This window comes from Danio rerio, chromosome 3 (assembly GCF_049306965.1).
Source record: "Danio rerio strain Tuebingen ecotype United States chromosome 3, GRCz12tu, whole genome shotgun sequence".
NCBI lineage: Eukaryota > Metazoa > Chordata > Actinopteri > Cypriniformes > Danionidae > Danio > Danio rerio.
Genome location: NC_133178.1, coordinates 45,756,621 through 45,771,356, shown reverse-complemented (window position 1 = coordinate 45,771,356; position 14,736 = coordinate 45,756,621). Strand labels below are relative to the sequence as shown.

The window sequence follows — 14,736 nt, the reverse complement described above, 5'->3', positions numbered from 1 at the left end:
TTAATGACTAAAAATTAGTCTAAATTGCTAAGTATTGCTGTTTTTAAAGACTACAACCTAAGGGGCTGATCACAGTGAAAATGCTTTATGCGTTAAGAGGCGCCACTTTTGAATGGTTTACTAATGGCTGCGAGAGTTTTGCGCGCTGCTTATGCGCCCTGTGTGTTTTAACAGCCTGCTGAGCCTCGCATTTTTGCTGTAGCAGACTCCAGACTTTGACACCCTTGCAAAGAGAGGGGACCAGACACATTGTTCACATTAACACACTCATAATAACATGACTTAAAATAACAAAAACTAAGATTCTTCCATTTGATCTCATAGTTTTATTATTGATATGAGCATATTAATACAAGCTCAAATGAGATTGTTGTACATTTATATTAATAATACTTTAGTAATTGCTTGGTAAATGCAATAAATAATAAATGCCTTATTTTATTTTATAAGGGATTATTGTTTTATGGTGATTGATAAGTAAATGTAAATAGCAGTGCAAACTCATTTAATTTGTAAATTTGACTTAATAATAACTATTTAAAAAAATCTGTTATTTGTTAATGTGACATGTTTCTGTACGATATTACATGTTCCATGCATACTGCCACTATAAATAAAAGTTATTTTTTGAAGAATTGGACATGGGGCCCTTCACTTGGTTTGCAAAACTTGATGTGGCCTTCAGGTTTAAAAAGTTTGCCCACCACTGAGCTAGATTATTTAAAGCCTTAAAGGTAAGAAACAATATTTTATAATCAATACAGATTTTATATATCTAAATTTGTCATCCAAAAAAATGTATGACATTCATGTGATCAATTTTTTAGGTGCTTTTTGACACTAAATCAGTCAATTGGCATTAAATCAATTTTCATTTTTTGAAATGTTGTTTTAACATTAAGATACCTGCTGAAATGTGGCATCTCATGCGAATGAGTTTATGAGTTATCAGTTTGTACACAAATATGCTGAGTTGTTTTAACTTTGGATAAAATCAGATGAACTCAGTTGTTGGGTTAAAATTTTAATTTAAGAAATTTACAGTGGTTAAGTTTGTCCATATTTTACCCAGATTTGAATTGAAATCACCCTAATTTTATTTTTAGAGATACAATGTGACTGGTACAATAAAACAAAATGAAAGTCCTACCCTAAACCGAACCATCAGTTGTTCATAAGCAATGTGTTAGAATCAGAGCAGACAGATTAGCCACCAATAGGGTATATGCCGAAGCATGCTAATAGGACTTTTAATTTGCCAGTAACCTGGGTTAAGCGCCTCTGGCGAACTGTATGCCAATGCAAAAACCAGCGCGCTTAAGGGCTGTTTTCTTTAAAAATCAGCGATCTCTACTAGCTGAGTGATATCCGATATAAAGTATATAAAGTGGGTCTCAGACTGTACAAGAAGCACTGCATTAAATAACATTTCCCCCCGCCATGTCTTTATAATATGAGCATTTATTTTACCCCAGTACATTTAATAGAGCTTCTGAGCTAGCCTGCAGATTCTGACGGTCGCGTGCGAGTAAACGGCTTTTTGTATCGTTTTACGCTTGAGCAACTAAATTAATGCCAAAGTTTATTTAACCGAATGTATTTTAATGACATTACAACATCAATGCTGTAAAGGGAACCATATAAAATGGAAAAAAAAACTCACAATAACAGGTCACCGGAAGTTTATCAGTATGGGAAAAACACTAACTCGGCATTTACCCTATTCAACAAAACATTTTCAAAGTATCTTTATATCCATGTGGATGATTAGAATAAAACCCATTCATTTACACTTCTCTTTACCATCAACAAATAAAGCAAAAACAGCACAAATACATGATCTCAGCCGGGCCAGAGAGAAAGTGTCAGCAGAAGTATCGTCATGGATTATGCTATCTCCAGGGCATATCCGCCTCAAAGTGACCTAGAAAGCGATATTGTTTTGGCATAGAACAATACATTACTCACAGTGATTATCAGCTCCAAAGACCTCCAGGAGAGATATTTACAAGCGTTTGAGGATAGCTGAAGTTTGACGGGTCTCTTTAGCAGTGGTTCGCTCTTGATGCAGACTGTATCACGTTCGGGAGTCATTCATTCTCAAAGAAGCAAAGACACACTATTGTCTTCCTAACAAAGCTTTTACTTACTCTAGCATAGATGCACTTCATAATACTGACGTTTATGCTGCCTTCCCTTCAGAATGATTGCATTTACGATACAATCAGTTACCAGAGGGGAAACTCATGATTTTCTTCAGGCTGGGGTTTTTGATTCATGTCATATAGGGGTAATATGAGCAGACGAAAATTCTGGGCTGTATCTATCCAAGTTTGTGTTAAGTATGCACCTAACATTTTTATACCAACACTTAATGGAACATTCTACTTTTTTGGAAAATAGTTCACAAGGGCGGCACAGGGCTCAGCTGTTAGCACTTTCGCCTCACAGAAAGGTCACTAGTTCTAGTTCTGTCTGGGCTAGTTGTCCACTTGTATGCGGAGTTTGCATGTTCGTCTCGTGTTCGCGTGGGTTTCCTCCGGGTGGTTTCCCCCACAAGTCCAAACGCATGCACCACAGGTAAACTGAATAAACCAAAGGCTGGTTTACACTTCTGCGTCGAGTGATCGCCGTGACCACGACGCATGCCTTGTGCGTCGCATTTATACTTATACGTGCTGTTTTTGTTGCTCTGCAATAACACTTCCGAACGCTGGCTGGCAGCATGTTATTTTGCTTTGTGTCAAGTTTCTTTGCTAGTGTTTTTTATAAACGCTACCTTAAATGTACAAGGAACTAAAACTCGCTCATTCAGAGGCGGGAACTGGCGTCATGTAGTTGCAGTTTCTAAGAGGTGCACATCAGCATCGGCGTTAGCCACGGCGAGGGGTTTGTGACCACACTAGGGCTGTGCAATTAATAGAAAATTCTTGATCTGTTAAGCATCATTTGGGAAATATTAATAAAAAAAAAAAAAAAAAAGTACAGGGGGGTAAATAATTTTGATTTCAACTGTAATCTTTTTGAATAACCGTGATTATGCTTTTTCCCATAATCGAGCAGCCCTAGGCTATGCCGTACCATACGATTGCGCTTGATGCAGAAGTATAAATCAGCCTTAACCTGTCCGTAGTGTGCAAGTTTTTGTATAACCGTGAGTGTATGGGTGTTTCATAATACTGGGTTGCAGCTGGAAGGGCATCCGCTGCGTAAAACATATGCTGGAATAATAGGCGGTTCATGCAACTGTGGCAACCCCTGATGAATAAGGGACTAAGCCGAAGGAGAATGAATCATTTACAAGAACCCAAGATTTAATTAGTTTTACCATTAAATTTGTGTGGGGAGTCAACGGATCGTTCCAGAACCGAACAAGCCACAGACCATGTTATCCTTAAAAGATTGGTTGGTGCCTAAATGTCTGAGCTTTGATTTCATTTTCAAAGCAATCCACAGGATCCCAGCAAAAGGCAATCCACAGGACGACTATCCAGTCAACATCACAGTTGCGTGTTAATTAACTTTACACCTTAAAACAATAAGAGGCTCTACAATCAAAAACCCACCAAACCGGTTTTTGACAAGTACCTTTTGGTTCGCGTGTCCTTTGGCGTCTGCAAGGAATACACATTCTCAGGCAGACACAGAAACGCTTCCAAAGTTTAATGGACATACAGTAAAACTGTGTTTATTTGAGTAATGTATGTTTGCTTTATGTTTCTGTAGGTTTTTGTGTGTACATGTTCCATGTGTTTAACAAAACTGTTATAGATAGTTCTTGAGTAATAGCCCTCAGTGACAAATTAAATCTACAGAATGTTTGTGAAATACTTCATGTTTGGTATTGATTGAAAGCTAGGAACGTTTCAAATGCATTGTTTTATATGAAGAAACTATATTATGAAAGGTGTCCATGTTATGAGACTTTATTTTAACAACTGCTATCAAAGCAGCACCGACACAATTTGCTAACTCGGCCTTCTAGAGGGCGGAATTGGGGTGTGACTTCACCCCGCACCTTATCTGATTGGACAAGTATTGTGTAGACCCAGCCTCTACCAAAGCCTATAAAACTTTGAACAAAGGAATTTCATCGTCGTCTTTTGCCGGTCATCTTTGCTAGTCGTCACCGCCGTCGCTGCCCGGACGTCGCTCTTCTCGTGCTGTGGCCGTTACATCGCCTCGCCGGAAGCCTCGTTACATCACGGAGCAGACCGCGACCTTCACTTGCTGCCGGCTCGACCCCCGATCTGCTTGTGCAACCGCTTCAACAACAAGCCATCGGGTCAACACATCCAAACTCTGAAACTCATCCTAACTACAGGAACCCAGGAAGGACTTCGAACGCCGCCTTGTCCAACATCCGTATCCCTAGCAACCGACTAAGGAAACCCCTCTTCACCGACAAGGGAATTCCATCACGTCACTGAAGTTGCTACGCTGACCAATCAGCTTCGCCGGGATTTCCCTTTGGACCAGTCGAGGAAACCAAATTACATCAGAACGCAAGTAGCACAAACAAGGTTTCTATCCATTGCTGACTCTGGTGTGAATTATGTTTAAGTAGTAAAGAATAGCGAAATTCTCTGCTTTTATGGTTTCTCTCAGGTTGCAATGCTAAGAACGTAGCAAATGCTAGAAGTTGAATCCACTCAGTCAAAACTCTCCTCAAACTGCTTGTGAGTGTGTGTATGTATGTGCGTTTGTTTGTTTTACGTAACGTTAGATTAGTACTTTGTGTTGTAGAGTAGCAATAAACTTTTGTTTCGTTTTAAGATCCGTGTTGGTGTGTTGTGTGCTTTATAAGTTAATGCCTCAGCTTCAGATACTGCTACCTTGCTTATTAAATAATTAGATTACTGTTTTTATATTGTTATTGTTGGCCATGTAATAATATAATACAGGATTGCTTTACACTAAACGTTCTATTTGCTAGACAAATACTAAAGTTGAGTGTAAGCTTTAAATAATTCTATGTGAATCATGTTCGAATCTTTGATTCGAATCCCCAAAGTTTAAACATGATTTAAACCAAAGAGCTGATTCTTACATAGTGGTGGAGAATGCGGGCAAGCAGATCTAACTTTTAAAGCACAAAACCCAGAAATCACGTTGTTAATCTTTTCTATTTTTGTCCGGAAAGAATAGATTAGAGGGAACAAAAGTTTTGCTACTGCACAATTTCATTGTGGTACCATTTGTTTTATTGCTTGACTACATTTAGTGTTGTTAAGAAAGTAAAACGTCATTTAAGTTGTCCGCCGAGACACACTGTAAGCCGCTCTAAAGCGCATGTAGAGAAAGACAAAGCGTATTCCTTTGTGCTTATCTCATAACGTTATATAAGGCCTTCACAGTATGATTTCGTACGCCGCGATTCCCGGATGGAAACTCAGCTGTGTTTTCTCCTGGTAACTGATTTAGCATAGCTAACTAAATTCTTGTTGCCCTGTAATTTGCTAATACTTAGTAAATTATTTAAAACGCGGAGCTCAGAGAGAGCTGCCTAGCGTAGTTTATAGGAGAAGTTTTGAAATTGATCAATTGAAATTGTGGTTTGAATCCACGGATGTGTTTGCAGTCTAAACAGACTTAACACAGAGTGCTGAGATCCCCCATATCTCTGTCACGATTTGTATTAATCTCAGAAATCCTGTTGATTAATTTTGTCTCACTTTCATAAGTTGAGAATCATTCAGTACTGTTAAGATATAAAATCTAACTAGTGCTTTTTGCTTGAACAGTGTGAGATGCGCCGCCATCTCAAGTGATACTGTGAAATTTGCTATTATTCCACTTTGTGGTCGTTGCCATAGCAGCAACCTTGGTCCGGAAGTACAGAGAGACTTGCCGGAATTACATTCAAGCGCGCATGTGCAGTCCGCCAGCGCCAGCTTGAATTGTAAACAATGAGCATAGCGTGAAGCTAAGCTAAACTAACGCTAACGCGTTTGCATTGAAGTCTATGCATTTCCAGTAGCAGCGAAGGCTAATAGATAGCACGTAGCATTTAGTGGTCTTGAATGCATTGTATGGCTGATGTTTGAAATAACTCTTGCATCTCAGTTGTTTCTCTTTACTCACCTTGGAAAAGTTGACAAACGCAAAGTTAATCAAAGTGTGCACAATCTAACTGCTGAGTTTAATCACTACTGTTTATTTTATTTTTGTTTTTCCTGCTGTACCTGGCCTGTTGAATTTAATCAGTTTGAACTCACATAAGCTGTTGGTTTTATTAGTGATGAATTATAGTTTTGTTTTCATGAATATAAATTAATGCTCTCTGACCTGTACAAGTATAAATTCTTTTTCCATTTATCAACATCTAGGAACACCCATTTCCTATAACTGTTGATTTAAACGGATAAGACTCCTTGATTAAATTGATTATGATTGTTTAATTTGATGATAAACTGCATTAAATGTTACTTTAACCAACCTCATTGTTTTGAAATTTTAATTTCATTAATGGTTCATTGATGTATGGTATCATTTTAATAACAATTAATAATTAAATTTAGTCATAAGTGTCTTATCAATCTAAATGATAACTTATAAAAGTTATTACCACGTTACAGATTTAAAGTTAAGTTCAATTCAAAATTGAATTTAGTCTATTGAATTTAGTTTATTTTAAGCCTGCTTACAGACAGTGCTCCCCCTGCTGCTTCATTGATGCAATTGGACAGTCCAGCCCAGTGAGCTGTAATGGTACCAACCTAAGCCATCATTGAGCCTAGTATTAGAACAGTAGCCCTCCAACTAGCCAACTTCAAAAGGAAAATTCTGATTTTTCTACTACGTAGGCTAAGTAGTTACTATATAACACAATAAAACCAACACTTCTTGTAGTGTCAACTCGACAGCGCCACCGCTTTGACATCCTTATTTACACCTAATGCTAAGATAAAACTAACTCCTTTGTTATCTCTTTCAACTAACTATCTTCTTTTTACTGTACTATTGATGCTGGTCTAAGGATTGTGCTTGTGAGAGTCAAAAAGCAGAGAATTTCAGAAACATTTAATAGATGTTTGGGACACTTGAACACTTTTAATTGTTAAAATTTTCTGATCTCACCCCTCCTTTCTCACTCATCAGGTCACCAAGAAGATAGGCGTCGTTAGATCCAATTCTAAACACGCATCCAGAAACAATTTATTTGGTGTACGGAGTCAATCCTATTCAGAAGCCAATACTGTTATTGTTGTCCTACTTTCTGTCACTTCAGAAGAAAGTTAATAGCAACTTCAGTCCTGGTATTTAGAAATCTTATTTTTATATTTAACAAAAGCTAAAGGAACTCTCTCTAGGAAAGTGGAAACTACAGATTTTCACCCTACTCCTTAGTCTCCTTAACACTTTTGTTCTCTTTGTTCTCTCACTGTGTCTGTGCTACTGACTCTTTCCACAGAGACTACCAGTTAGACACGCGTACCCACCAGAGGGCCACAGTTCCAGAGAACCACACATCACTCAACATTAGAACACACTTAACATTGCACATTAACATTTCTCCTTGTCTATTTGCTTTGTTCTACCTTGTTTTTTCTGTCTCCTCTCTATTTCTCTTCAAGGTCTGTGTCAGTTAAATCCTAAGTCCTCCCCTCGCCGCAAAACATGGCTCACTCCAAAGATCCTGTTGGCCACTGGAAGGACCTGGAAACATGGCTGAGCGTTGTAACAGGCAGTCTCCTCCCTAAAGCTGTCGAAACACTGCAGCCCCTGACGCAAAACCAACTGGATGAGAACATAGACAGCATCATGAAGCAAGACCCAAGTCAAAGCTTCAACCACAAGGAGCTGGCCAAAATCACTGGTACTCTGAGCCACACACTCATAGCCACCCTCAAATTGAGTGACAGACACGCCTCCCAACTCCAACACAAGCTGACACGCTTGCAAGCCCGCACCGAGCAGCTAGAGCTAGAGGCTCAGGAACGTCTTCAACAACCAAATGAGGTGGATGAAGGTACCACAGAGGAGATCGACAAACTACAAGAAGCCCTAACAGCCGTCACAGAAGAAAGAGAACAAGCCAGAGCAGACCACGCTGACGTCGCTAACAAGCTAGATTATGCTGAACAGCTACTGAAGGAAGCGAAGGTGGACTTAAGAGACAAGAAGGCCAGAATCAAAGCCCTTGAAACTCACCTGAGCGAAGCAAGACATGAGATCGACAGACTAATGCAGGAAGTGGATGACATCAAAGAGGAGTCCGCCAGTGAACTCAGGCATGCCTATGCACTGCGCTATGAACCTCCAAAGACAAGATGTGCACCAGCCTCGCCCCTGCCAAGCAGGACAGGATCCCCTGTCCCTGAGCTCTCACCTATTGAAAGAGGTGAGAAACCATGCCGAAGATCTTCGCCAACACCTTCTGAAGAGTCTTACCTTATCCCACAGCGACGAGAGCCTGTGATAGCCAGTCACAGATCGTCATACAGTCTGGACCTTAAAGACCTTGACAAGCTGGCCAGAAACATTGGCAAGTTTACTCCAAGTGTGTCAGGTGGTTTGGAGGTCCACGCTTATTTGCAAGACATTGATTTCCATCTGGAAATGAGACCTAATGTCTCTAATAAAGAAAGACTGTATTTGCTTCGAGCCACATCCAGCACTGAGGTGCGCAGCTTCCTGGACCGACAACCGGCTCGGGTAAAGAATAATTATCGCTTGCTCCAAGAAGCCTTCATCAGAGAGTTTGCAAACCCTGAATCAGATCAAGGACTTTTAGGTGCTCTGGAGACAAAACAAGCTCGCTATGAGTCCCCACATGCTTACTACAACCGACTCAGGCAAGCCTTTTTCGGAACTCGCAACGAACCGAATATGGAAGACCCGAACTTTAAGATTCTCTTCCTGAGAAACCTCCATCCTGCAGTAAGCCAACATCTCGGAGTACTCGCATGCCCACGAACAATGAGCCTCCAACAATTGCGAGATTTGACACAGAAAGCCCACGACAAACAAAAGATGGTGTTAGAGAAAAACACTAAAACTGCCACAGTTTTTGACTTTAACGCCCATCCAGAACTGGCACTAGAGGGTGCCCAACGCCCAAACAGCGTGAGACCACTATCCCCAGCGTGGAATGCGTCTCCGTCCAATAGACAACGGAACTCCTACGATGACACAAGACCTAAACAAAGGAACAGTCACTGGGATGGACCGCGTGGACAACGACGCTCACCTGAACACCACCGGGAAAGAAACCAATGGGGGTCAAACAAAAGCTGGTCACCATCTAAGGGAAGACATCAAAACCCTGGATCATCAAGTCCAAGGAGTCAACGAAGGTACTCCAAAAACTTCCACCCTGACAACGCTCAGACTCAATACCAGCAAGAGGAAAATGCCCCACCGGGATTTAACCCTCAAGAACTGGTGAAATTGATGATGAAAGAGTTTCTCAAATGCATAGAGGAGGACAGGAAACGGGAAAAGGAAAAAGCAGATTCAGCCTGACTAGTCGCTGAGCGGAGAAGCAACAACCACCTGAACCAACAAACACTTGCAGGTGAAAGCCCTCAGGTTTCCAAAAGTGCCGTTCTGGTCGTCTGCCACTCCTCCGACAAACCTCAGTTCAGTCCTGAAACCCTTCCTGACCCATGCCAAACTCCGGTACCTCCATTACTGGATGAACATTTGACAGCTCCATCATCATTGAACAACAAATGGGGGAGGACCACAACTTGACACAGATCAACTGTTCTACCCTCTTCACACTAACATAACCTTTGACATTCTAGGGAAACACCTAGTTAAACATAACACTAATACTTTCTCCTCTACAGCACTGCTAGAACAACCTCTAGTAAGAGAGGAGCCACTCCACATATGCAACACTGTTATTGCTGGTTTTTAACCTACCTTGTTTTTTGCATCCCTGTGCCTCTTGATTTCCTTCTTTCTCTCTCTCTCCCTAACTGATTTGCAGTTCCAGTCCCCTCTACAGGGAACTCCTGCAAATTCATGCATAGGGCCTAAAAGTAGGATTGACTCCTTCTCCCAAATTAGTGTCAATTGCTGCAGAATTATTGCTTATTTAAGTTGAAGCTAGCGCCACTCCATACTTGCAAAGAAGTAAACTAGCTAAATAACTAAATTTGAATTATTTCAGGCAATGTTACACTACACCTTGTGTTCCTAACACGAACAATTTAAGCTAAAACCTGCACCAGAACTCAGTCTATGGAATGGAAATGTGGTTTGTGTCTTGTGTGTCTGTTCTCTCTCTATCTATGCCTCTTGTTCCAGTGTCTGCCGATGTTTATGCCAGGAACATCACCATCCAAATGGGGGATGTGGGGAGTCAACGGATCGTTCCAGAACCGAACAAGCCACAGACCATGTTATCCTTAAAAGATTGGTTGGTGCCTAAATGTCTGAGCTTTGATTTCATTTTCAAAGCAATCCACAGGATCCCAGCAAAAGGCAATCCACAGGACGACTATCCAGTCAACATCACAGTTGCGTGTTAATTAACTTTACACCTTAAAACAATAAGAGGCTCTACAATCAAAAACCCACCAAACCGGTTTTTGACAAGTACCTTTTGGTTCGCGTGTCCTTTGGCGTCTGCAAGGAATACACATTCTCAGGCAGACACAGAAACGCTTCCAAAGTTTAATGGACATACAGTAAAACTGTGTTTATTTGAGTAATGTATGTTTGCTTTATGTTTCTGTAGGTTTTTGTGTGTACATGTTCCATGTGTTTAACAAAACTGTTATAGATAGTTCTTGAGTAATAGCCCTCAGTGACAAATGAAATCTACAGAATGTTTGTGAAATACTTCATGTTTGGTATTGATTGAAAGCTAGGAACGTTTCAAATGCATTGTTTTATATGAAGAAACTATATTATGAAAGGTGTCCATGTTATGAGACTTTATTTTAACAACTGCTATCAAAGCAGCACCGACACAATTTGCTAACTCGGCCTTCTAGAGGGCGGAATTGGGGTGTGACTCCACCCCGCACCTTATCTGATTGGACAAGTATTGTGTAGACCCAGCCTCTACCAAAGCCTATAAAACTTTGAACAAAGGAATTTCATCGTCGTCTTTTGCCGGTCATCTTTGCTAGTCGTCACCGCCGTCGCTGCCCGGACGTCGCTCTTCTCGTGCTGTGGCCGTTACATCGCCTCGCCGGAAGCCTCGTTACATCACGGAGCAGACCGCGACCTTCACTTGCTGCCGGCTCGACCCCCGATCTGCTTGTGCAACCGCTTCAACAACAAGCCATCGGGTCAACACATCCAAACTCTGAAACTCATCCTAACTACAGGAACCCAGGAAGGACTTCGAACGCCGCCTTGTCCAACATCCGTATCCCTAGCAACCGACTAAGGAAACCCCTCTTCACCGACAAGGGAATTCCATCACGTCACTGAAGTTGCTACGCTGACCAATCAGCTTCGCCGGGATTTCCCTTTGGACCAGTCGAGGAAACCAAATTACATCAGAACGCAAGTAGCACAAACAAGGTTTCTATCCATTGCTGACTCTGGTGTGAATTATGTTTAAGTAGTAAAGAATAGCGAAATTCTCTGCTTTTATGGTTTCTCTCAGGTTGCAATGCTACGAACGTAGCAAATGCTAGAAGTTGAATCCACTCAGTCAAAACTCTCCTCAAACTGCTTGTGAGTGTGTGTATGTATGTGCGTTTGTTTGTTTTACGTAACGTTAGATTAGTACTTTGTGTTGTAGAGTAGCAATAAACTTTTGTTTCGTTTTAAGATCCGTGTTGGTGTGTTGTGTGCTTTATAAGTTAATGCCTCAGCTTCAGATACTGCTACCTTGCTTATTAAATAATTAGATACTGTTTTTATATTGTTATTGTTGGCCACGTAATAATATAATACAGGATTGCTTTACACTAAACGTTCTATTTGCTGGACAAATACTAAAGTTGAGTGTAAGCTTTAAATAATTCTATGTGAATCATGTTCGAATCTTTGATTCGAATCCCCAAAGTTTAAACATGATTTAAACCAAAGAGCTGATTCTTACATTTGAGTTTATAATTTTGAATCCATTCAGCTATTCTTTAGGTCTAGCGGTGGTACTTTTAGCTTAGCATAGATCCTTAAATCAGATTAGACCATTAGCATATGACTCATTTTTTTAAAGTTCCTATTTAAAGCTTGACTCTTCTGTAGTTACATTGTGTACAAAGACTGATGGAAAATGATAAGGTGCTATTTTCAAGGAACTAGAGTATATTCTCATTCTGGTGGAATACTCAAGGAATTTTGCTGATATACCAATTCCCAGACAATTGACCTAGAAAACAGCAACTTTTCAGTTTTTGCATTAGTCTTAGCACATGATGTAACAAGAGTCAAGCTTTATAAATGAAATTATTTATTATTAATGACTTTTTAGATTGAGCAAGATGGTCTAAGTTGATTCAGTTACTTTTGCTAAGCTTAAAGTGCTCCCACCAGAGATTGGTTGAATGGATTCAAACATGGTAAAATTGTTTAATAGGCGACTTGAAAAATTAGCATATTTCCAAATAAAAAAGTGAAGTGTTCCTTCAGATTCTTCGTTGATATTTATAAGACCTAAATGAATATTTTTTTAGAATGCTCATTTAAAGGCTTTTTATAAAACTTGGCCATCTATACGAAACAGACAGAACGTTAAAAGCTCGAACATAGATGCTTGACCACTTTGAAATTGGTGCTACTTGACTTGTGAAAAGAAAGAAAACGTGTGGTATCCCCTTAACCAAATCGCCCCCTCTGCCGATCTGTCATTTGGAGGAGTACAGAAACATGGATGTTCGATCTGGAGTTCCAACAGCCCTGGAGCTGTCAAAAGTCCACCGGATGACGCAAAATGACGTTTATAGCAGCCAGCAGAATTTTGCTGACAAATAAATGTGGGTATCTTGGTGCAGGTTGCAGAGAAATAGAACAGACTGTTCAGGTACATATACTGCAGACGACACAGCACTGCTTGAAAACTAAATTAATCTCATACTTGAGTTGTGAGATTCTGGAAGACTGAAAAATGTGCTCTTTTAAAGCATAAATTATTGCCCAAAAACGTAATTTTCCTGACAAAAATAGCCTGTCAGACACAACTTCCAAGTTTGTAACAAGGAACTTTCCAGAAACCCAGCTTGACAGCATGTCCCTGTTTGACAAATGACGTACAATAAACCAGGCGTCATTTCTTTTCACTGTAGTAGTATAGTATAGATCAGGGGTGCCCAAACATCCTATTGTAGGGCCGGTGTCATTCAGATTTTAGTTCTAACCCTAATTACACACACCTGAACCAGCTTATCAGGCTCTTTCTAGGTATACTAGAAACTTCCAGGCTGGTGTGTTGAAGGAAGTTGGAGCTAAACTCTGCAGGGCACCAGACCCTCAAGACTTGTTTGGGCATCCCTGGTAGGGCTGGACCGATAAACAGCATTACATCGAATTGCGATGAAATGTATGTCAAAAACAATAAGCTCTGGACTTTTTTTTACTCTATATTGATCTATTGACTATATTGATTAACAGTGTTGATATTAGAGATGTAACGAATTTTCAGTCACCAAATTTTTTTATGCTATTTAATGGACCCTCTAATTTTCATGGCTTCAGTCATTGTTGGGGTACTCTTTTAAATGTAGAAGCATTAACAACTTAACTATCATTATCGTTCCATATGGAAATTATTTATTAAGATTTGTGCTATATTGCCCAGCCCTAATCCCTGGTATAGATCATGCGTGTTCAAATCATGTTTATAATTTTGCAGATCCAATACAAGCTTCTGTAACTACACCACATGCGACTCTGACCAGATGATGTATTAATCAAAACTAAGAAAAAAAAAAAAGGTCAAATTATTTGTTATATATTTTCCACTAGATGTTATTCTTATATATTGGGATTTACGGTTTTGTCCTGGTTTATTAAATGTTCAGTTTTTATGTTGAATAAGGTGGTATATTTATTTTTAATATTATAGTACAAGTCCAATAACTATGGATTTGACTACAATTTGTATCAGTTTTACTCCAAATTCAAGGGTAAACTATGGTTGCATGCATATATATATATATATATATAAATAAATAAAAATATATATATATAAATATAAATATATGCCAAAAATATTTTATTTAAATAACAAGCAAATGTTCGCATTTGGTGTACTATACTTCCAACTGTCATGTCCACCCAGTGTTGTGCGACCCCCTTAAAGGCCTTAATTTTATTTTAATACCCCATGCACACCCTGTCAATGCCACTTTTTTTTTTTCTCTATAAGAGTCCCACATTGTTTAACATCAACTAAAGCTGCACTCACACTCTAGTTTGAGCAAGACGTGCGATTGGTCCATGTTTTAAATTTCTGTTCACAGAGGTCATGTTTTGAATCCTCGATTGGTCTCATGCAGTCAAGTGATGTGGTTTTGAAGGTCAGAGTTCACGAAGCTTGAACATTGTTACACTGCGAAACTTCTCGCACGAGTTTGCATTTGCTGTCTGACGCATTCACGTGCGTATGAATAGAAGTCTAAGGGGAGAAAAGTCCAGTCTGACGGTAGGTTTAGATAAACAAAAAGGAATAAACATATAATTTGTAATTTCAATAAAAATGTTGAGGCCAATGTAACAGAGAATACAGATTCCTTGAGAAGTCTATGTTTTGTTCCGGTTATCTTTTTACCAGGGTTTTACACTCACAGGATTAACACTGGCGTTTGAGGCTCACCGTAT

General features: G+C 39.7%; 1 protein-coding gene across 1 annotated transcript; it reads left to right on the top strand.

Annotated features, from left to right (window-relative positions):
• The first annotated feature begins 4,095 nt into the window (after window positions 1–4,095).
• On the top strand, window positions 4,096–11,742 carry LOC100001908 (uncharacterized). The gene has a single exon (XM_073944962.1). It carries the CDS (start codon window positions 7,621–7,623, stop codon window positions 9,466–9,468), a length of 1,848 nt encoding a protein of 615 aa, XP_073801063.1. The 5' UTR covers window positions 4,096–7,620; the 3' UTR covers window positions 9,469–11,742.
• The last annotated feature ends 2,994 nt before the right edge of the window (window positions 11,743–14,736 follow it).

Coding starts and splice junctions, on each gene's coding strand:
- LOC100001908 (XM_073944962.1), top strand. CDS start 7,621: ATGGCTCACTCCAAAGATCCTGTTGGCCACTGGAAGGACCTGGAAACA.